General features: G+C 63.2%; 1 protein-coding gene across 2 annotated transcripts; it reads left to right on the plus strand.

The window, feature by feature from the left end:
• The first annotated feature begins 489 nt into the window (after positions 1-489).
• Positions 490-20,672, plus strand: ATG2A (autophagy related 2A). 2 transcript variants are annotated; one of them, XM_080817157.1, is made up of 41 exons: positions 490-740; positions 2,863-3,025; positions 3,117-3,269; positions 3,419-3,521; positions 3,947-4,082; positions 4,228-4,326; positions 4,640-4,736; positions 4,825-4,989; positions 5,096-5,236; positions 5,773-6,010; positions 6,095-6,239; positions 6,332-6,424; positions 6,829-6,987; positions 7,107-7,350; positions 7,691-7,787; positions 7,900-8,059; positions 8,741-8,883; positions 8,969-9,108; positions 9,221-9,381; positions 10,000-10,150; positions 10,252-10,451; positions 10,553-10,633; positions 10,865-10,971; positions 11,063-11,155; positions 12,417-12,487; positions 12,723-12,799; positions 13,358-13,528; positions 13,648-13,774; positions 13,861-14,072; positions 14,648-14,856; positions 15,129-15,264; positions 16,681-16,887; positions 17,073-17,174; positions 17,254-17,338; positions 17,435-17,567; positions 17,650-17,722; positions 17,910-17,992; positions 18,264-18,385; positions 18,533-18,687; positions 19,759-19,911; positions 19,995-20,672. In XM_080817157.1, the coding sequence occupies exons 1-41, from the start codon at positions 570-572 to the stop codon at positions 20,229-20,231; spliced, it is 5,793 nt and encodes a 1,930-aa protein (XP_080673283.1). In that variant the 5' UTR covers positions 490-569; the 3' UTR covers positions 20,232-20,672. The 2 variants fall into 2 exon arrangements, with proteins under 2 accessions (XP_080673283.1, XP_080673284.1); XM_080817158.1 differs by having other exon boundaries at positions 13,358-13,522.
• The last annotated feature ends 2,038 nt before the right edge of the window (positions 20,673-22,710 follow it).

Consider the following 22,710-nt stretch of genomic DNA (forward strand, 5'->3'; position numbering starts at 1 on the left):
ATGGTAAGGATTGAATGAAATAAAAGTTGGAAAGCGTTTTGTAAAATGCAAACGCTTACTCACTTAATTGTTTCTAGGACGCGTGCTGGAGGAGTTTTCACACAGACTCATTCCCCCGGGAAGCTTGCTATTAAGTTTGATGAGACACTGTCCCTTTAAATACTCCCCAACTACCTCCAGGAGGTGGACGAGTCGGCACATGCGCACTCCTCTGCGGGGCTGGCACTTCACGTCCCAGCCTTACCAGAGCCCGTAGAACCGAGGCTAAAGGTCCTCCCACACAGAATTTTTACGCAGGCGTAAATCAAGCTTGGGAGCACTATATCATGCAGAGAGCCCAGTCCCTTTTTCGTGCTCGAAGACTCCGCCCCCCACGGCCAATCAGTAGGCCTCGCCCTTTACAATGGCGAATGGCAGTGAGCGTGGGGGGCGTGGCTGAGGGTCCGGGGGCGCGGCCTGGCGCTGAGAGAAGCGGCGGGGACAGCCGGGGGCTCTAGTGAACTGCGAAGCCGGACAGGGTTCGCCGGCGGTCGGCGAGCAGAGGCGGCCTGGGCCCGGCGGTCTCCGAGATGTCACGATGGCTGTGGCCGTGGTCGAACTGTGTGAAAGAGCGGGTATGCCGCTACTTGCTGCACCACTACTTGGGTCACTTCTTCCAGGAGCACCTCAGCCTGGATCAGCTCAGCCTCGACTTGTACAAGGGCAGCGTTGCCTTGCGGGATATCCACCTGGAGATCTGGGTGAGGAACGAGGCCCGAGATCGGGAAGCCGGGGCGGTGCGCAGAGACCTGAGGATCCTGGCCAAAGGGTCAGGCTGGGGGACCGGGCAGAGGGCGTGGAGAGGCCGTGGGAGTCAGGCCCTTTCCAGGCGACTGATCGGCTTCAGAGCCCGAAGCTGGGTGGGAAGGGGGTCCCTGCCTCCACTTCACCGTAGGAGAAAGGGAGGCTGAGGAGGGGGATGTCACTTGTCTGGGGAATGCCAGAATAAGCACATCGAGTTTGGGGCCCGAGTTGAGAACTGTGGTCCTCGGGGGCTGAGGAAGGCGAAGGAACTAGGGGGCTCTGACGGGACGGGGCCAGGGCGGTGACAGAGCTGGGGCCGTGCAGCTAGCCGGTCAGGCAAGGCTGGTGGGGGTCTGGAGTCCTTCTGGGAGCACCTGTAGGAAAGGTGCTCTGACCTCCTGACCCTCGGATCCTGGGCCAAGTGGGTGGCGTTCGCCTCAGGATGTGGATGTCAACAACCTCGTCAGCACCCGTGTTGATCAACACCTCGTGTGACTGCTGCGGGCTGCCTACTTCCTGCTTTGGGGAGAGTGGGATGGACCCAGTGGTGTTTGGGGAGGGGCTTGGGAATCGGCCTCCCTACCTGCGGGCAAGCCCCTGAGGAAGGGTGGAGAGGTTTGTCTTCAGGTGGGGAGGAGGCCTAGGGAGATGCTGAGGAGGCCGGGAGGAAGAAGGTCTGGGTCAGAAGCCTGAGGCTGGGGGCGGTGAGGGGCAGTGACTCACAACTCAGCCAAACTGGGAAGTTGCAAAGGAGCCACCAGTTAGAGGTGTCAGGCCAGGGCTAGCACTGGGTCAACCCCCGCCCTCCAACTCCAGAACAACAGGGGTGGGCATGGGGTCAGGGCTTCTCAGCGAAATTTCTGTCTGGGCAGACAGGGTCCTCCGCCTAAATGCAGTCTGGGACAGGAAGAGCTGAGCTTTAGGGGTAGGCCAGGACTTGCGGAGCAAATGTAGGGGCAGAGGGAGACAGCCAAGCCCAGAGTTGGGGACACCTCCTGATAACCTCTTGTCTGTGAATCCTAGTGAAGGTCTTTTCTGACCTCTGACTTTTAGGCTGGCCTGAAAGAAATGGCGAAGACCTCTAGGCTGCCTCTTTCTAGTTCCAGTTCCAGAAAACGACTCCCACCCTGCCCTGCCCTGCCCAGCCCTCTTGGAGGGGAGTGAAATGGCTCCCAGCTAGGCTGCTTTCTGGGCTGGCCTCCAGGGAGGACTTTCCCCCCTGGTGCAAAGCAGGTCTTTTCATAGCCAGCCCCTCCTCCCAGCCGCTCAGCCTGTAACCCCTGCCAGGAAGACCCCAGACGAACCCCAGTACCTGGGGAGCCTGGGATGGGGTGAGGAGAGAGGCCTGTCTCCTAGTTGCAGTCCTCACAGTACACTGAGTGATTAAACTAGTTCCTTCTCTCCAGGCCTCAGTTCCCATCTGTGGATCTCTGGGTAAGGAGTTTCAACTTGACCTCTATAAGCCTTCTAGTTCTGCCATGTGTTTGTTTATTCTTGGATCCAACAAGTGTTTACTGGGAACTTCTCTGGGTGGTACCATACAGCACCTGGGATCACACGGAGCAGGCAGGTGGCTTCCTGCCTTCCTGGAGCTCCAAATGGTAGTGGTGCTCTGTCCCCACTGGTAACCAAGGGCTCTCAGCCTTGTATCTCAGAGAGGTACACCAAGTGTTTGGAGTTGGGGGGCGGGGGTCACCTCTGGCTCAGTTCAGTCCTCTGCCAGCCTCCCCTTGAACTCCATACTTGCCCAGAGAGAACATGGGTGCTGCACTCTGCTGGGCCTTTGCACATGCTATTCCTATGCCTGGAGCATGCTACCTTCCAGCCTCTCTGCCTGGCTTCCTCCTTTTCATGCTTCAGGTGCCCCTTCCTCTGGCTTAAAGGATGAAACACGTTTGGATGAGCCAAGAGTAGGAACCAGCTAAAGCAGTGGCAGAACTCTGTAGTAGCCCACGGTGGCGGCCGGGAGAACCAGGGAGCTCTCCAGGGTCAGGGCAGACCAACAAGGAGTGTGGCAGCCAAGGAGACAGCCACGTTTGGGGTTTCCCTGAGCCGGCTCTGTCTCTTCCCCGTTCCTAGTCCGTGAACGAAGTGCTGGAGTCCATCGAGTCACCCTTGGAGCTGGTGGAAGGCTTCGTGGGCTCTATCGAGGTGGCCGTGCCCTGGGCTGCGCTGCTCACCGACCACTGCACTGTGCATGTGTCAGGCCTCCAGCTCACCCTGCAGCCCCGCCAGGGCCCTGGTGAGGGCAGGGCAAGGCTGGGGTTGGGGGCGTGGGGAGCCCGGTGGTAGGAGTAGGCCTGCCTTTTCTGATACCCTCTTCCTCCTCGCAGGGCCAGGGGCTGCCGACTCGCAGAGCTGGGCCTCGTGCATGACCACAAGCCTGCAGCTGGCTCAGGAGTGCCTCCGGGATGGGCTCCCCGAGCCCTCTGAGCCACCACAGCCCCTGGAGGGCCTGGAAATGTTTGCCCAGACCATTGAGACTGGTAAGTAGGCCTCTCGTGGGTATCCTGCTGTCTGCTCCTCTGCAGCCCACAAGACCAGACAGTAGGATGGCCACACCGCCGCCCCAGCCGGGAAACTCTGCCTACCTCTTGCTGTCCCAACTGGCCTGAGACCCCTTTCCACCCCTCAGTGCTGCGCAGGATCAAGGTGACCTTCCTGGACACTGTGGTGAGGGTTGAGCACTCGCCGGGTGATGGGGAACACGGCGTGGCAGTAGAAGTCCACGTACAGAGGTAGGGGTGTGCCCCGAGGGGGTGGGCTGGGGTGCAGATGAGGGGCAGTGAGGGACTGTTAAATAGTATGGGCCCTGCCCCTGCCCCTCTCCCCAGCTTGGGCTCCGGGGAAGCAGCAGGGCAAAGCTTGGGTGGGACTGGGTGGTGGCCATGGTGGGAGGGAAACAATATTGCAAGCCTGGAGTGGTGTCCAGGGGCCAAGGGGTACCGGCGGTCCAGGGTGGCCGGGGCCCCCGAGGATCAGGTTACACACGGAGGGTCTGAAGAGCCAGGGCTGGCCCTGGAGGTCCAGTATGGTCTAGCTGTGATGGGCCAGCTCTGTCGGCCAGCCTCTCTGGCCGCAGACCCCTAGAACAGAATACTGCGTGGGGAGAGGGGCTCCAGCCTGCGGTGGCTGGGGCGAGGGCTGATCCTACACTCGCCAGACTGGAGTACTGTGATGAGGCAGTGCGGGACCCAAGCCAGGCACCGCCAGTGGACGTGCACCAGCCTCCCGCCTTCCTGCACAAGCTGCTGCAGCTGGCAGGGGTCCGCCTGCACTTCGAGGAGCTCCCCGCGCAGGTGGGCTGACTCGGATCCCCACCACTTTCTTTCTCCTCATCCCCACCTTCTCTCCTGTCTGCCTGCCCCGCTGGGCCCCATCCCTTCTGAGCATGTCTGACCTCATCTTCTCGACCCCTTCCCTCCTATACCCTTTTGCCTCCAGGAAGATCCCCCGAAACCCCCCTTGCAGATCGGCAGCTGCTCAGGGTATATGGAATTGACAGTGAAATTGAAGCAGAATGAGGCCTTCCCAGGCCCCAAGGTGGGTCCCCGGCCCCCCTGGAGGAGGGAGCGGGCCCCATCTCAGAATACTCCTCGGCAGTGCCGATCTTCCCCCACGCGCCGAACACAGCAGGCTCTTTAAGTGGGGGAAGTTACTGCCTTCTTGGCAGTAGGGAAACAGGCTCAGTGGTCAGGTTGTGGCCAGGGTCACACAGCTACTTGGTGATGGCACTCAGCCTGGCAGCTGGCATCCTCCCTCCTCTGGGTGAGGGCAGGTGGGCGGCGGCTCTCAGAGGGCCGAGGTGGCCGGTGTAGGCTCCATGGTGGGCCCCTCTGGCTCCTTCTGTCCCCAGCTGGAGGTGGCTGGACAGCTGGGCTCCTTGCACCTGCTCCTGACCCCTCAGCAGCTCCAGCAGCTTCAAGAACTGCTCAGTGCCATGAGCCTCGCAGGTGAGGCCTCCGTGCTCTGCAGAGGTTGGGATGGCTGAGGAGGGGCCAGCTGGGCTGGACTGACACAAGGGCATGTCCTCCTCCGTAGACCCCGGGGGCCTGGTTGACAAGCTGAACAAGAGCCGCCCGCTAGGTGCTGAAGACCTGTGGTTGATCGAGCAAGACCTGAACCAGCAGCTGCAGGCAGGGGCTGTGGCCGAGTCCCTCAGCCCAGAACCCCTCAGCAACCCTCTTGTCAACCTGGACAACACTGGTGGGTGTGGGGCCCGACCTGGCGGTTGTCGGGGCAGCAGGCCCGGGTGCCGGACTCACGGGGGCCAAGTGTGGCCTTTCCTGACCTCCCCTGCCCTCGCCCGCAGACCTCTTCTTCTCCATGGCGGGCCTCACGAGCAGCGTGGCCTCAGCGCTCTCCGAGCTCTCCCTCTCGGATGTAGACCTGGGATCCTCCATGCACAGCGACGTGGCCTCCCGCCGGCTCTCTGCCCACGCCCACCCAACTGGTGAGTGCTCCCAGGGCAAGAGGAGCCGGAGGAGGCCTCAGTGCCCAAGTGATGTCATGTGCCCGCAGGAGGCCCCCACCGATGCTAGCGGTCCACTGTGGGTGACTTGTTTCCCTGGGGATGCTCGGCAGGGTGGGGCTGGTACCATAGTGGACAGAGACCAGGTTTCAAAGTCAGTGATCTGGGACCAGGCACTTAAATTCTTGGAGACTCAGTTTCCCTTTCCATAAAAAGGTTCTAGTAAGATCTGGCCTTGCCGGGCTATGGGGTTTGGCCAATGTTTATGGAGAGATTGCGTCTGACAGGTGCTTTATCCCCCTGTTCCTCCAGCTCCTTGAGAGGGTTGGACTGAGCCTAGGTCGGTATCTGGCTAAGGAGGCTCTGGGTTAGCCCTGCCCCGCCAAGCCCCGCGTGGCAGAGTCACAGTCCGTCAGGGCCGGGGCTTCTTGTAGCCCCCAGCCCGGTGTCTGACCAGCCCTCTACCTGGGGTACCCATGAGCTCTGGGAAGTCCCTGGTGACACCTCTGTCCTCTCAGGCAAGACGGCCCCCACACCCCTCCCGGACACCCTGCGCCCGGACTCGCTGGTGAAGATGACCTTGGGGGGCATGACCCTGACCTTGCTGCAGACGTCTGCCCCATCTTCCGGACCACCAGACCTCACCACCCACTTTTTTTCGGAGTTTGATGCCACCAAAGATGGGCCCTTCGGCTCCCGTGACTTCCACCATCTCCGGCCGCGCTTCCAGAGGGCCTGTCCCCGTAGCCATGTCCGGTACAAGCCCAAGGCAGGGGCCCAAGGAGAGACTCCCTCCACCCCCATCAGCCCAACCTCTGATGCCCCGCTGCTTCCTCGCAGGCTAACGGGGACAGCTGTGCAGCTGTCCTGGGAGCTGCGGACGGGCAGGGGCCGGCGGACTACCAGCACGCAAGTGCACTTCGGGCAGCTCGAGGTGCTGGAGTGCCTGTGGCCCAGGGACACGTCGGAGCCCGAGTACACGGAGGTGAGGACTGAGAGCCGGTGTGCGTGGCAGAGCCTGCAGCTTCGGTGGGTGCGGAAGCCCGGCCTGACTTTGGCCTCCGTGTCCCGTCCCAGGTCCTCACCTTCCCCAGCGGCCTCGGCTCCCAGGCCTCGGCTCGGCCCTGTGCCCACCTGCGTCATACACAGACTCTCCGCCGGGTGTCCAGGGTAACCCACCCCACCCCCTGGCTGTTTGCCAGCTCTCAGCCTCCGTTAGTGCCTCCCTGCTCCCACCCTCCACCGCCTTTGCCCGGGCTCAGCCAGAGTATGCCTCCCCATCTGGGAGCCCTCGGGGGCTGGGCCCTGCACAAGGCATCCTCTGTGCCCGGTTGCCCCTTCCCTGGCTCATCTTGGCAAACCCCGGTGGGTCTCCAAATATGGGGTGGCTTTTATTAAACAAACATGGTCATCTTTGTCAGGCAACATGTTGAGGCTCTCCAGGTCCGCTGCCCGAGCTTTCCTTCCCACCACCCAGGAGGGCTCTGTGTTTCGTTTCTGCTCAGGGGGGTCCCTTCCCATCCTGCCCTCAACTGCCCCACAGCCCTCGCTGACCTGAACATCCTCGCCCTCAGAGCCGACCCCGGCGCCCCGCTGCCTGCCATTGCCACTCAGAGCTGGCCCTGGACCTGGCTGACTTCCAGGCGGATGTGGAGCTGGGGGCCCTGGACCGGCTGGCTGCCGTGCTGCGCCTGGCCACCGTACCCCCTCCCGAGCCACCTGCTGGCCTCCTGGTAAGAGACCCGACTGGGCCAGGGAGCTGGCGTGGACCCTCTGGCTCGGAGCCACAGTGGCAGGGCCCCCGGAAGTGGCTCTGATTCCCCACCGCCCACCCCCCGCCGTCCTCCCGCAGACAGAACCCCCACCAGCTGCTGAGCAGCAGACGGTGGTGCGGCTGTCGGCACCCCGGGCCACGCTGCAGCTGCGCTTCCCCATCGCCGACCTGCGGCCCGAGCGGGACCCCTGGGCAGGCCGGGCCGTGCGGGCCGAGCAGCTGCGGCTGGAGCTGAGTGAGCCCCAGTTCCGGTCAGAGCTGAACAGCGGTCCTGGTCCCCCGATCCCCACCCGCCTGGAACTTACCTGCTCCGACCTGCATGGTGAGAGCCCCCGGGGGGACAGTCCCCAGGGCAGGGCCTCACGCCCCTGGGAGAGGTGGGGAAGGGACTGAGGCACAGTTGGGACAGACTCTGGCCCAAGCCTCACCAGCTCCGTGAGGCACCAGCATTGCCTGTTTCTAGGCTTGCCTGAGAGCAGGCAGAGCGGGCCCTCTGTCGCTGGTCTGCAACAGATTGTGGGTGTGAGGAAGGGCACGGGCCTGTAAACCATAAAGGACAGTCACCGTGGTGGAGGTTCCAGGCCCCCCCAACCTTACCTCCCACGGGGGAAGAAAAGGGGAGAGGCAGCCGTGACAACGCCCACTCCTCCTCATCCTTCCAGGCACTTACGAAGATGGAGAGAAGCCGCCCGTCCCCTGCCTGCGGGTCTCCAAGGCTCTGGATCCCAAGAGCCCTGGGCGCAAATACTTCCTGCCCCAGTAAGTGGGGGGGCTCTGGAAGGCACGGGCGGGAGAGGAGCGCTTGGCTCCTGAGCTGGGATCTGGGGCTCAGGCGGCCTGGCAGGTCAGTGACAGGCCCGTGCCCTGGCAGGGTAGCGGTGACACTGCACCCCCAGCTGAGCAGCGCCCAGTGGGAAGCGGCCCCCGAGAAGGGAGAGGAGCTGGAGCGGTCAGCCGAGAGTCCGTGTGAGCTGCGGGAGCCTGAGCCCTCACCCTTCTCCTCCAAGAGGACCATGTATGAGACGGAGGAGGTAAGGCCCCGAACCCAGGGGAGCCACTTGGTGGCTGTGGGACACGAGGACAGAACCGCCTGAGGCACCAGGGGATGTGACCTGGCACCAGCAAGAACGTCATCTCTTCCATCATCTTAGACCAGTGGGGAATCAGATCCCCCCGGCTCATGGGGCCTGGGCGTGAGGACACTGGTGAGGGCAGGCCCCAGACGGCACAGGTCGTTGACCGGGAAGGTCAGAACCATGTCTGTGGACAATGTATGTTTGGACCTCACGATCCTCTTCTCTGGGGGTGCTGAGACGTGAGTGAGAGACAATAAAGGGCCTGGTGTCTGAGCCCCGTGGTCTGGGTTTGAATCTAGGCTCTTCCATTCAATGGCCTCGTCCTCTTGGAACTGGTGTAATCTCAGAGTTACACACAGATGAGTTTCCTCGTCTTGAAAGTGGATACGGTGACCTGTGTCACAGGCTTATCATCACAAGGAGAAAGGAGTTGACTTACGTGAGGTCCTCCCTCATCGCAGGGTTGGCACACGGTCGGCGTTCGCACGAGCTGGCTGGCATCCGTCCCAGCAGAGAGGGGCTCCTATGAATGAATGAGAGTAAACGAATGAACGATAGGAAGTCAAGGTGCAGCCTGGAGTCAGGTTCCCAAGCCAGCCCAGTCTCTCAGATGCCTCTCCCCGCTCGCCCGTCTAGATGGTGATTCCTGGAGACCCTGAGGAGATGAGGACCTTCCAGAGCCGGGCCCTGGCACTGTCCCGCTGCAGCCTAGAAGTGCTCCTGCCCAGCGCCCACATCTTCCTGCCCAGCAAGGAGGTCTACGAGAGCCTGTACAATAGGTCCAAACTCAGGCAGGTTGGGGGGAGTGTGGGGAGGGGTGGGGCTGGGCCACCCTCACCGCCACTGTCCCTCCACCTGCCCCAGGATCAACAACGACCTGCTCATGTGGGAACCCGCAGACCTGCTTCCCGCCCCTGCCCCCGCCACTCACCCCCCTGGCTTCCCGGGCCCCTCGGGCTTCTGGCACGACAACTTCAAGATGTGCAAGTCAGCCTTCAAGTTGGGTAAGAGGGACACCCCAGCTGGGGTCCTGAGCTCCCCACCACCCAGAGCTGGGCAGGGCTGGGACCGCCCTCCCAGGTCTCCTTCCCACTTAGCTCCTTGATCTCACCCCAGACTCAGACTCCGACGAAGAGGATGCCCACTTCTTCTCAGTAGGGGCATCGGGCGCTCCCCAGCCCCCTGCCCCTGAGTCCCCAAGTCCTCGCTCCCAGAGCACCTTCTCGACGCTGGTGACTGTGCTGCAGGGTCGGATCACAGCCCTCTGTGAGACTAAGGTGAGGGCAGCCCCAGGGAGGTGAGCCCCGCTGACTCCGGTGCCCCCACCCACCGTTGGCAGGAGAGGAAGACCAGTGTGAGCAGCTCCAGTTTGGGAATCTAGGAAAAGAAAGCCCAGTGTGGCTGAGAGTGGTGTGTCCGGCCAACAGCACCCACCCATGCCTCCCCAACCATCCCAACACACCCCGTTGGCCCCTGTTGTACGGAAGGTGCCATGGCAGAGGTCCCGGGTTGGGGGGGGCAATGTCTCTCGCCAGATGGCAGGTAGGGCAGGGATGACTCCCCTTCTGGCAAAAGACACAAGTGATGGGGTGCGGGGGTGGCTCAGCCTGCTAAGGGTCTGATTCTTAATCATCTCAAGAGCCCTGTATCAGGCTCGACACTGGGCATAGAGCCTGCTTAAGATCCCCCCCAGCCCGCCAAAAAAAAAGATTCTCTCTACCTTTCCCTCTGCCCCTTCCCACTCTCTTTCTAAAAAGAAAAAAAAAAAAAAGCATTGCTCTGGGATGTCAGCGAATCTGGGTGGAGCCAGAGCGGGTCCTATGTAGGCTGAGGCTGTGGGAGGCCACGCCCCTGGGGGAGGGCCCTGGTGAGGCCACGCCCCATGCTGTCTGCAGGACGAGGTTGGACGGCGGCTGGAGACCTCACACGGGGAGCTGGTGTTGGATGTGGAGCAAGGTACCATCTTCAGCGTCTCCCAGTACCGAGGCCAGCCGGGACTTGGCTACTTCTGCCTGGAAGCGGAGAAGGCAAAGCTCTACCACCGAGGTGTGAAGGGAGGGGACTTGCGGGAAGGCCAAGGGCCCTGGTGTGGGGGGGGGGCTGCCGGTCAGCCGGCGTGGCAGGGGGCTCACCAGCTGCTTCCCCAGCGACTGTGGATGACTCCCGGCTGCCCAGTCGCCTGGATCTGCCCAGCTTTGCCCCCCCGGCCCAGCTGGCCCCAACCATCTACCCGTCGGAGGAAGGGGTGACTGAACGGGGAGCCTCGGGCCCCAGGGGCCAGGGCCGGGGTCCCCACATGCTGTCCACGGCTGTGCGCATCCATCTGGACCCCCACAAGAATGTCAAGGTACAACAGTGCCTGCTTCTGGTCTACCCGCTTGGCTGGGGCTACTGCCTCCTGGTGCCTGATGGGCTGGGCACCCCGGGCTGACTGTGTCCCACCTCCAGGAGTTCCTGGTGACATTGCGGCTGCACAGGGCCACCCTGCGCCACTTCATGGCTCTTCCAGAACAGAGTTGGCACTCCCAGGTGAGCAAAAGTGGTGTGGGCAGGCGGGTCTCTGGGCTTGGAGAGGTGGAGGCCAGTGTGAGGGGCCTGGGCTGGGCCAGAGCTGACTTCCAAGCAAAGGCAAGGGGTATGGTAGCAGGGATGGGCAGCACGTGGGGAGCCATCCTGGGGCGGGAGGGTGTGGAGGAGAAGCGGTTAGAGGAAGGAAGAGGTTCCTGATCCTTGCCACCTCTCCTGTCCTGGCCCCCAAAGCTGTTGGAGTTCTTAGATGTGCTTGATGACCCAGTGCTGGGCTACCTGCCCCCAACTGTCATCACTGTCCTACACACTCACCTGTTCTCCTGCGCCGTGGACTACAGGTACCCAGGCTGGGTGGGCCAAGAGCCAGGGGCCGGGGGTAGGCTCTCGGTAAGGAGCCCACCCCAGCGCATGTGTTACCCACCTCTCCAGGCCCCTCTACCTCCCCGTGCGTGTCCTTGTTACCGCTGAGACCTTCACCCTCTCCAGCAACATCATCATGGACACCTCGACCTTCCTGCTCAGGTACGCACCACCTCCACCCAGCTCACGCCACCCCCACCCAGCTCACACCACCCCCCCAAAACTGGGCTGCAGCTTCTACTCCCCCAGGGTCCTGCCTACCTGCCATGTGTCCTCAGGCCCGTCCCTGAGCCTTTCTGTACATTTGGGTGATGACTCCTTGCTCAGGAATGAGAATTGATTCCACCTTCCTGGATGACAGTTGCGCTCCTTGTCAGAGCCTTAAAAGCATTTGTGCTCTCTAACCTGATCATTTCACTGACGTGCTTGTTCTAAGGATACAAGGATGACAGAGGCGGAATGCAATGCCTTTGTCGTATAATTTAAAACTTGTAAACAATCTAAATGCCCCCAAATGACAACTTGAGTCAGTAAATGTGGCTTACCTGACCCTTAAAGTCAGGTTGAAGAATGACATTGAAGAACACGAGAGCCGTCGTAATGCAGTATGTACTGAAAACCCGAGCTAGAAATCTCTGTGTGGTGGTGGTGTTTTTTAAGATTTATGAAGGTTTATTTGTATACTCTGTGGCTTCACAGAGCAGATAAAAGAAAATGCATAGGGCGCTTTTCTCAGAATTGGGGATTAGAGAATATGATTAGAGATGATTTCTTAGTCCTGTGTTTTAGAACATCTTAAAGGAGCTTGTGTCATGTTGCCATTAAAATAAGGACTGACTTTGGGGCGCCTGGGTGACTCAGTGGGTTAAAGCCTCTGCCTTCGGCTCAGGTCATGATCCTGGGGTCCTGGGATCGAGTCCCGCATCGGGCTCTCTGCTTGGCAGGGAGCCTGCTTCCTCCTCTCTCTCTCTGCCTACCTCTCTCCCTACTTGTGATCTCTGCCTGTCAAATAAATAAATAAAATCTTAAAAAAATAAAAAATTTTAAAAAATTAAAAAAAAGAAAGGACTGATTTTGAAAGAACAGTGAATGCTGTGGGAGAGTCGGTTGGGGAGCGGGGCACTTTCCTCCTGTGGCCGCCCTGAGGCCCAGATGAGGTGGAGAAGCGGGAGAAACTGGGAGAGCGCTGTCTGCCCTCTGACCGAGGCCAGCTTGCACTATTTCGGGGCCTGCGGACCAGGAGACAGGCCCAGTGTACAGAGAGGAACACTGAGGCCAGAGGGGACCCAGCGCTAGTTGCTTGTGGGTTTGGGACCCCCTGTGGATTGCCCCTCTGCCTGTCTCTGGGGGCCCCGCCCTGTGGCTCCCATGGGGCTGCACCTGCAGCGGATCCTGGGCCCTTCTCAGCCCTGTTCCCCACCAGGTTCATCCTCGATGACTCAGCCTTATACCTGTCCGACAAGTGTGAGGTGGAGACCCCGGACCTGCAGCGAGGTGGGCAGAGCCTGGGTGGGGCCCCCTCCCCTCTGAGGGCTCACAGCCCCAGGCCACACCCGGAGCAGCCAGCGGGTCCTCACCCAGCTGCTGGCCGGGTTCTCAGCACCCGCGCACGTGCGCACGCCCGTCCTCGAGGGCTGCGCTTAGATCAACGCTCGCTTCTCCACTCGGGTGCTGGGCCAGGGGCTCAGCGTGAAGAAGCGACTGGAACTTCTCTCGCTTTCTTCTGCAGATTATGTCTGTGTCTTGGATGTTGACCTGCTGGAGCTTGTGATTAAAACCTGGAAGGGGAGCACCGAGGGCAAGCTGGTGAGTGTTACCCAGAGTCCCCCAGAGCCAGAGACGTTGCAAGGCTGGGAGGCAAAGCCTCCAGGCGGTCACCTTTTCCTCTTGGGCTGTCTCCTCCCTTCTGCTCCCTGGGCCTGGGCTCAGGTTCCAGTCACTGCCTGCCTTTCCATGCTGGGCTCTGGGCCGGTCCCCCTGCCAGCAGGGCGGCCCATAATGTGAACCCCACCAGCAGGGGGCAGCTGCGGCCAGGGCCGAAGCAGGGTCTCGGGAGTCAGCCGGCCTTTGTGGGGCCTGTGTCCTCCCCGGTCAGATGGAGGTAATGGGCTACATGTAGCCAGGCTGAGGGGAGCGACAGAGGACCGGGCCCTGGAACACTGTCACGTAGAGAGGGCACTCCTGCTTCTTTGCATGGCCCCAAGGGAAGCCCACTCACTCTCGGGGCTCCATATGCTCCTTCCTTCAGCGGAGGTGTTGGGCAGCAGGCTGCCCAGCCCAGGGAAGACCAGGCCGAGCCCCATCTGTGTGTGGCGGGGATGAAGCCCCGCCTGATGGCCCTCCGCACCCCGCACCCCTCCCCAGAGCCAGCCGCTGTTCGAGCTGCGTTGCTCCAACAACGTGGTGCGCGTGCACAGCTGCGCGGACTCCTGCGCCCTGCTGGTCAACCTGCTGCAGTACGTGATGAGTGAGGGCGACCTGCACCCCCCGCCCCGGCCCCCCAGCCCCACAGAGATCGCCGGCCAGAAGGTACAGGTGAGGCCTGGCCCTGCGGGCTCCGGCTCCGGGAACTCCCCCAGAGCCCTGGCATTGGAGGAGGAGGCGCCCCTCCTTCCCGTCACTCATTCACCCTCCCCCTCCCCCGCCTGGCCCAGCTTTCCGAGAGCCCTGCCTCCCTGCCCTCCTGTCCCCCAGTGGAGACAGCCCTCATCAACCAGCGGGACCTGGCCGATGCCCTCTTGGACACTGAGCGCAGCTTACGGGAGCTGACCCAGCCTTCAGGTGCGGTGCGGGGGTGCTCTGGGGCCCGAGGACAATCAGGCACCCAAATCAGCCATCCCTTCCAAAACTGGCATCTCGCTCCACAGGTGGCCCCCTCCCTCAGGCCTCGCCCGTGTCAGTCTACCTCTTCCCAGGTGAACGGAGCGGGGCCCAGCCCCACTCGCCCCCTGTCGTGGCCCCTGCCAGCAGCTTGGGGTCCCGCTCAGAGGCCAAGGAAGATGAGAAGGAAGACGGAGATGGAGACACTCTGGACAGTGATGAGTTCTGCATCCTTGACGCTCCCGGCCTCGGCATCCCGGTGTGTGGGGGGCGGGCTGGGCAGGGCCAGGAAGTGGTAGGAGAGGGTGGCTTCCTTCACCCTTCTAGAGCCCCTGCTGCTCAAGGGGTAGGATGTGGTCTCAGCCACTGGGGAGGTGGGTCTAGGTCCCTGACGGTCCCTCTGTACTCCGGGCCTTGAAGGAGCAAGTAGATTTCCAGAGGAAGAGACAAAGAATGACACCTGCGGCCGGGGGACAGGACATCAAGGGAAGGGAGGAGGAGGAGCTGGGTGCTTAGCAGGAGGGGGAGGACCATCTGACTGGTGGGCTACTGACCGGCTGGTCCCCTGGAGCCAATAGGAATGTCATGTGCAAGTGAGACCAAGGCCCAGGGAGACAGGGTTGGCAAGAGCACGGGGTACTTGGGTCCCCCCGCCCCCCGCACCGGCCCCCAGGACAGAGCACTCTGACGCATCTTCTGGGGATGGTGACCCAGGAGAGTCATCTTTTGTCCAAAACGGGGGGAGGTATGAGGATGGGGAGGAAGTTGGGAGAGGGTGGCCTGGACTGGGGAACGTGTCTGTGCACATACGTTGACTCACCCCCCTCTCTACAGCCCCGAGACGGGGAGCCCGTGGTGACACAGCTGCATCCCGGCCCCATCATCGTGCAGGACGGGTACTTCTCCCGGCCCCTGGGCAGCACGGACCTGCTGCGGGCGCCTGCCCACTTCCCCGTGCCCAGCAGCCGCGTGGTGCTCCGGGAGGTCTCACTCGTCTGGCACCTCTATGGCGGCCGGGACTTTGGCCCCCACCCTGGCCACAGGTGAGAAGGACGGGTGTAGGTGGCGGCTAGGGCCATGGGGCCCACCCGGCCAGGAGATGGGGCCTGGGCTGGAGGCCAGCTCTGACCTTCAGCAGCTGATAATCTTGAGCCGTGTCCTTGACTCAGTGGCCTCCGTTCTTTCTCCTTCCTTGCCCCCCCCACCCCCACCCCGGGGGCTGCGGTCAAAGAGGGCTTCCTGCCCCGGGCTGAAGGGCCCGCTCTGATGGGAAGGGGGTCCCTCCGAGTCAGCTTGTCCCCTGTCCCTCTTCCAGGGCAAGAGGCAGCTTCATGGGCCCCAGGGGCTCCCCTTCCCGCTGCTCCGGCCCCAACCGGCCCCAGAACTCCTGGCGCACGCAGGGGGGCAGTGGGAGGCAGCACCACGTCCTCATGGAGATCCAGCTCAGCAAGGTGAGCTGGGGGCTCAGGACAGAAAGCCACCTGGGTGGGGGACAGGCCCGCCATGCCATCCCTGGCACCCAGCCAGCCCTCCCCCACGGCCACTTAGCTCCGGGTCCCCGGTCAGGAACCATGTCCCCAAGTGTTTGCAGGGCGTAGCCATGCCACCCCCCAGGTGCTGTTCTAGACGTTGGAGGGAGCAGTGAGCACGGCAGAAAGAAGCCCCACTTCCCTGTCACATGTGTGGTAGTGGAGGGAGCCACGGATCTGTACGGTGTGGAAGGAGATAAATGTTTGGGGAAGGCGAGCCAGGGTGGGGCACAGGGAGCACAGGGAGGAGCAGCGCGTCTTCTTGAGAAGGTGTCGTTGGCACAGAGACCTTCGGGAGGGGGTGGGTTGAGGGTGTCAGCATGAGGGCAGCGGGCTGGGAGTGTCTCCGCTATGTGTGGAGGCATGTGGCCCACGGGACCGCAGCTGGGCCAGGGAGGGTGGCCGTGGGGACCGTGGGTCTGACCAGGAGCCAGGCGGCCTATGGCCCCGCAGACCGCAGGACGGTTTTGGATTTTACCAGAATGAGATGCAGGCAGCAGGAGATGGTGGCCGCGCAGGGGCAGCCACAGATCGGGGGACAGCAGTCCGTTTCTGGAGATATTTGGACGGGGAGGAACTACAGGCTGGGTGGGCTGCCAGGCCGACCTGAGGTGGTGTGAGCGGAGGTCCTGCTCCCCGAGGGCAAGGCCGTGCGGGCCTTCTCCCCCAGCACTTGGGGCTGTCGTGCCGGGAAAACTCAGGGGCTCCCTGCAGCCTGTGGGGCTGGGGAGCCAGCACTGGGTGTGGGGGAGAGGGAAGGCCAGGGCCACGTTCCAAAGACGAGAAAGGCCTTGAGCTGTTCGAGGTGCGAAAGAGCGGCCGGTGGGGCTGGCGTGTCCAGTGCAAGGCGGAGGCTGGGCCCCTCCAGGCCCCATGGGGGTGTTTGCAGGGCACAAGGTGGGTGGGCGGGTGCTGGACGAAGATCCCTCTGGGTGAGTGGAGAAGGGGCCGAGGGGCCCAGGCGGGAGGCTGTCCTGGGCCGAGGGGGCAGCGGCCCCCAGGCCAGGTGGCAGGAGTGAAGACCGACGCAGGTGCGAGGAGATTGGAGAGATGTGCGGAGGAGCCAAGCTGTGGCTAGTGACGGAGCGGCCGGAGAGTGGTGCTGGCGCTTGGTGACACGCACACGGGGGCCTCTTAGGTGATAGGAAGGGAATGGGAGCAAGTAGATTCAGGGGGGAGCTTCAGGTCAAGAGCTCAGTGTGCCAAGTGGAGTTTGAAATGCGGAACAGCCATGGGGAGGCAGCCCGGCAGGGGGCTGAGGTGGGGCTGGGGGCCAGAAGGGTGGCTGGGAGAGGCCGAGCGCTGCCTCCCTGACTCAGGCCTCCGTCGGCCTCGCAGGTCAGCTTCCAGCACGAGGTGTACCCGGCGGAGCCCGCCACGGGCCCTGCAGCCCCCAGCCAGGAGCCAGAGGAGCGGCCACTGTCCCGCCAGGTGTTCATTGTGCAGGAGCTGGAGGTCCGAGACCGGCTGGCCTCCTCCCAGATCAACAAGTTCTTGTACCTGCACACGAGCGAGCGGATGCCCCGTCGCGCCCACTCCAACATGGTACCGGCCGCCCCTGCTGGCCACCCTGGGCAGAGCCTGGGGGTTTGGGGGCCTTGGAGAATGCTGGGGCTCAGGCAGGCCCAGCCAGGGGCGCAGCGTGTGCAGATGCAGCCACAGCTGAGCACGGGGTGGGGGCCGGGGCCCAGGGCCCGGCAGGTACCCAGAGCTTGCCCTCTGCCCCCCAGCTCACCATCAAAGCGCTGCACGTGGCCCCCGCCACCCACCCGGGTGGACCCGAGTGCTGTCTCCGAGTCTCACTGATGCCCCTGCGGCTCAACGTGGACCAGGTGAGCAGCCAGGCAGGGGCAGGTCCTGCGGTGAGCCCCACAGCCGCTGGGCCTCCCTGACCCACACTTTCCCCGGCAGGATGCCCTGTTCTTCCTCAAGGACTTCTTCACCAGCTTGGCGGCTGGCATCAACCCTGTGGTCTCGGCAGAGACGTCCGCTGAGGGTGAGAGGCTGAGCTGGGAGGGGAGGGCCCAGGCCCCCCACCTCCCGCCTCCCAGCCAGCCCTGCGTCCATCCCCCATCCGTGTCCCCCACCCTAGCTCGCCCCGAGACCCGAGTCCAGCCCAGCAGTGTCCAGGAAGGCCTGCCTGAGGACGCAGAAATGACCGGCTCCCGGGAGGCGGCGGGCGGTGGGCACAGCTCCTCGGCCGAGCAGCAGCCCATCTACTTCAGGTAGTGCGGAGGGCTGGGGGTCCTCGCCCAGGCTGCGGGGGGCGGGGGCGGGAACCAAGCCCTCTCTCCCTGCACCCCCCAGGGAGTTCCGCTTCACATCCGAGGTGCCCATCTGGTTGGATTACCACGGCAAGCACGTCACCATGGACCAGGTGGTAAGTGGGGCTGTCCCGTGGAGTGGCCGTGTGGGCCATCCCTCTCGGGGGTCCCCATTCTGCCTGGGTGTGGCCGGGGCCTGCATCCGAGCTATACTGGCAGCCGAGTCGGTCCCCAGGGCCTCCGATGGGCTGGGTGGCGCCCTGTACTGAACCGCGTCCCCTCGAATCCCTTCTCTTTCCCCAGGGCACGTTCGCCGGCCTCCTCATCGGCCTGGCCCAGCTCAACTGCTCCGAGCTGAAGCTGAAGCGGCTCTGTTGCCGACATGGGTGAGCCCCCCCATCCCCTCCAGCACCCCCAGCTTCCCTTCAGGGTCCCCCGTCTTCCCCTGCCACATCCTGACAGGTTACGTGGCCGTGGCCGAGTCATTACTCCTCTGGCGTCTCAGTTGCACTCTGTAAAGTGGGCACAGTCATCCTTTGCACTGGGCTGGGCGGCTGCTGGGGAGAGTGGGGGGGTACCTCAGGCCCTGGTACCTCAAGCCCTGGCCCTCCGTGTGGGGCTGTGCCTCCAGACCCTCCTCTCCTCTCCCCTTCCCAGACTGCTGGGCGTGGACAAGGTGCTGGGCTACGCTCTCAACGAGTGGCTGCAGGACATCCGCAAGAACCAGCTGCCCGGCCTGCTGGGGGGTGTGGGCCCCATGCACTCGGTGGTCCAGCTCTGTGAGTGGCGGCTGTGGGGGCCGTGGGAACGGCTCTGACTCTGGGGCAGCCTAGACGCTGCCCTGGGAGGAGAGGGAGGAGGTCCTAAACCAGGGTCGGCATGGGCTGCACGGCCTCGGGCATGTCTGACCGACCCCGTGCCTGCAGTCCAAGGGTTCCGGGACCTGCTTTGGCTGCCCATCGAGCAGTACAGAAAGGATGGGCGCCTCATGCGGGGGCTGCAGCGGGGGGCCGCCTCCTTTGGCTCATCCACGGCCTCGGCCGCCCTGGAACTCAGCAACCGGCTGGTGCAGGCTATCCAGGTGAGTGGGCTCGTGCTTCCAGGCTGGGTAGGGCAGAGCAGATCTGCCCCACGGCGCCCGACCAGTCCCCAAAGCGCTACTGGGGATGGCAGGTCTGGGGGCGCAGTCTCATTCTCTGAGACACAGTCGTGGACGGGAGAGGCCCAGTGACTCCCACAGCAAGCCCTCAGAGGGTGGGTGCCCTGCAGCCACCCGTGTCTGCTCCTGGCCAGCTCCTGGAGAGGAGGGAAGGGGCTGTGGCTCTGTTTACAGACAGGAAAACTGAGGCACAGACTGGCCCTCACTCATTGAAGCCCCCCGCATGTTGCCAGGCCCAGAGACAGACCCCCAGGGGAGGCGCGGAAGTCCTGCGAGCAGCTCTAGTTCAATGCCCTGAACCCCAGTAGGAGGGCGAGGAGGGAGGGGCAGGCCTCTGCACGGCGGCGTATGGCAGTGAGCGCACAGATGATGGGGAGCTCGGTGCTTTCTGGGATCTGCACGCCCAGCCCGCTGTAGGCCGGGGCGCGATCTCCAGCCCGGAGGCTGGAAGGAGAAGCAGGCCCCAGAGAGGCCCCCAAAGGCACAGCTGGGTGAGGAGGCGGGGTGAGAAGTGAGGGGGCAAGAGGCACAGAGGGGCCAGCATCAGAAGGTAGATCAGAGCCGGTGGGGGTGAGCACGGGGACCCCAGCCCTCGCCCAGAGCTGGCAGGGCCGGACAGGGGGCAGGGGAGGGGAGACAGTGCTCTGGGTCTCGAGACAGCTGCACGTGCGGCTCCTGACAGATGGGGCAAGGGTCCACGTGTGGCAGTCCACCCGAGGAGGGCTGGGGGTCCAGAGGACTTGAGGAGGATCCCCTCAGGAGGCATGCCCTCCACCTGAAGCCCCCCTGACCTGGGTGCTGGAAGCATCGGCAGGACCCCCAGGAACATAAAGTAGGGCCAAGGGGCAGGTGGAAGTGTGATGCTCACCCCCATCCCCCACCCCAGGCTGGCCAGGGGTTCCACACGCTCCTCTGGGGCTGGCCCGGGGGTCTCAGGGCTGGGGGTGTGTGCCTGGGCTGGGTCCTCATCCGGTGCCCTCTGTGTTCCCTCAGGCCACAGCTGAGACCGTGTATGACATCCTGTCCCCAGCCGCGCCCATCCCCCGCTCCCTGCAGGACAAGCGCTCAGTGCGGAGGCTGCGAAAGGGCCACCAGCCCGCTGACCTCCGCGAGGGTGTGGCAAAGGCCTATGACACCGTTCGAGAGGTGACGAGACCCTGCCCTCCTCCCAGTCCCATACCTACCTCCTCACCCCCCACCCCCCAGCGCTGACTTCCCGACTTCCACAGGGCATCCTGGACACGGCTCAGACCATCTGTGATGTGGCCTCCCGGGGACACGAGCAGAAGGGGCTGACAGGCGCCGTGGGGGGCGTGATCCGCCAGCTGCCCCCCACTGTGGTGAAGCCCCTCATTCTTGCCACGGAGGCCACGTCCAGTCTACTTGGGGGCATGCGAAACCAGATCCTTCCCGACGCACACAAGGACCACGCTTTCAAGTGGCGCTCGGATGAAGGCCAAGACTGAGCACTGGGCGCCCAGGACCCCGGGCGCTGCTGCCCTCCTAGCCCAGCCAGCCCCAGGGCCATCGTGGCTCCCGTGCCTCCCCAGAACTTTCGGTCCACAGCTGGGCAAGCCCTCAGGGGAAGGCTCTGGAAGGACCCTGCCCGGCCCACCTGCCAATCGCTGTGAGAATGAGGCCTCCCTGCCTGGGGCCTCAGCCCCGTCTCTGCACTTTTCCTCTGGGGAGAAAGGACACTGCCTCCACCACTACCTGGGCCCACACTGCCGCCTTGTCCCAGGACGGAGGCCTTTGGACCCTCAGACCCCAACCCCACTCAGCCAAGTGTCTTTCTGTGTCTGGGGGGAGGTAGGGGACAGACACTGTGTGGTTCAATGTATTTTTAAGCTCCTTGAGCGTGTGGGTCCGTGTCTGCATGACGTGGAATAAACTGCACCCACCGCCAGCCCCCTTGTCCTGTGCGCCTGCGCTGCCCCAGCCTCAGCCTTGACCTTGGCCCGTACCCAGATCCCCACCTCTGCCCCCAGGACCTCCCCGGTTACCACCAGGGGTCACCACACCTCCCCAGCAGGTTCAAACTGGCCCCAGCTGCCTGTCCGCCCCCACAGCCCTTCCCCTGGCTGTCCCTGCCCTGTGCTCCTCGCCATTCCCGGCCCAGCTTCTGTGTGGCTGGAGCCCATGTTTCTTGCTTCCAGCCCTGCAAGAGCCCAGGATCTAGCCTTGCCTAGGGCTCAGGTGAGGGAACAGCTGGGAGGACACTGAGCCGGAGCAAAGGGTCAGGCTGTGGGGTGCCCCAAGAATGTTCAAGCCCTGACCATGTATTCTGAGGCTGCGCCCTTGGTGTCTTGAGTTTCGGGTCCCTCCTGGTAATCCCTACCCGGCAACCGGTAGGGTCAGTCAAGGCCATTCCTAGAAGGCTGCGCCCTCTAGAGGCTGCTCCGGCCATCCCTAGCCGATGGCTTTCTTGGTGACCCGAGCCCCTGCCCTGGGGTCCCAGCTCCAGGGCAGTAGAGGGGAGGGACGCGGGGGCAGCACGAGCTGGCAGGGCTCCTGACGGACCTTTGCACAGAGACTTACGTGGGGTAGGGAAAATGCCCATCGTAAATCCCCCGCGCCCCCTGCACACACATACCTTGTTGCTTCAGAAAAAGAAGGAGCTAATCTGATCATACCCCACTGAGGCTCCCCATGAGCACTGCATGGAAGCAGGTGGGCCTGTGGGGAAACTGAGGCTCAGATTAAGAGGCACAGACTTAGAGAACCCTCACTTGTTATCTGCAGACCTCTCGGGTGAGCAAAGTTCCCCCCCAGTCCCCTCTGGGTCCTTGCTGTCCCCTTTGTGTCTGGGCACCAAATGAACAGAGCAGTTCTGTCCATGGTCACTGGGGCCAGTAAGCCAAACAGAGCAGGTGGGAGGGGAAGAAGACAGGGTGTGGGTGGCAGGGGTCTGATGCCACCAGAGGGAGGGATTGGGGCCCGGCCTGATGCTTCCTAGAAGTGCCCCACCCTGCCTGGGCACAGTCCAGGCTTCCATGCCCTTCGAACCACACTTGCCATCCGTATTGACAGGCAGCAGGATAATCATTAACCACCGCCAGGGGCTGGGCCAACGGCTCAAAAGGCACAGGGCCCAGGGCGTCCCCACTTCCTCCTTGCGCCCCGAGGGCCAGCCAGGCACCCAGGTAAGAGCCTGCCCGAGGCGGTCAGACCCCTACAGCCCCTCGGCCCCAGGGCTCTCCTGAGCCCAGCCACTGCTGCAGGGGGCCCAGTCCTGAGGAAAACGGAAGGGCCAAGGCAGCTGCTGGGTGACCCAAGCAAGTCCCTTCCAGCCCTGGGCCTCCATTTCCACCTGTGAGATGAGGGGGCCAGGACTCCTGCTTGGGGGGCCACCGCTACTGCCTCCACCAAGCCTGGCACTTGGCCTTGCCTGGGTGTCTTCGGGAAGCCCTTCTGGGCTTTGGCGGGTGGGCAGTGTCACCTGCTATGGTGTCTTCCTTCACAGGCCTGTCCTCCCAGGCAACGGACTACTGCCCGGGGACCTCCCATCCTACCTTGACTGCATCCCAAGAGGAAGGAGGCCACTTCGGCGAAGTTGCCAGATGGGACGGACCTCAGGGCCCGGCTCCGTGACCTTGGCAGCTTCCTTTGCCTCTTTGGGTGTCTCCACTGCCGGGAGAGGAGGGCCTGGCCCAAGTCCACTCTCAAGGCTCAGAGTCTCAGGTCCCCCTCCTCTCTAGAAGTTTTGGGTTCTCTCCAAGATGTCCCCTAGGTGGGGAGGACTGGCATTGGAGCCTGTCCCTGAAACCTCTCGGGCCAGATCCTGTCTTGGGGGGCGGGAGGGTGGGTGAGAACACACCTTGCAGGAGAAAAGTCTGCTCTCCTGGGGGTCCTGGTCTGGCTCAGGGACCACAGCAAGCAGCCCCTTCCACTCCCCACAGCAGGGATGGACCCAGAGCTTGATGGGAGGGTGGCCTTGGGAGGGTG

This window comes from Martes martes (genome assembly GCF_963455335.1).
Source record: "Martes martes genome assembly, chromosome: 10".
In the NCBI taxonomy this organism is placed as follows: Eukaryota; Metazoa; Chordata; class Mammalia; order Carnivora; family Mustelidae; genus Martes; species Martes martes.

Bases quoted from the DNA above. Each gene is read 5' to 3' on its own strand.
- ATG2A (XM_080817157.1), top strand. From the start codon at position 570: ATGTCACGATGGCTGTGGCCGTGGTCGAACTGTGTGAAAGAGCGGGTA. The intron at 4,990-5,095 runs GTGGGTGTGGGG...CCTCGCCCGCAG, and splicing joins TGTCAACCTGGACAACACTG to ACCTCTTCTTCTCCATGGCG. The intron at 6,240-6,331 runs GTGAGGACTGAG...GTCCCGTCCCAG, and splicing joins CGGAGCCCGAGTACACGGAG to GTCCTCACCTTCCCCAGCGG.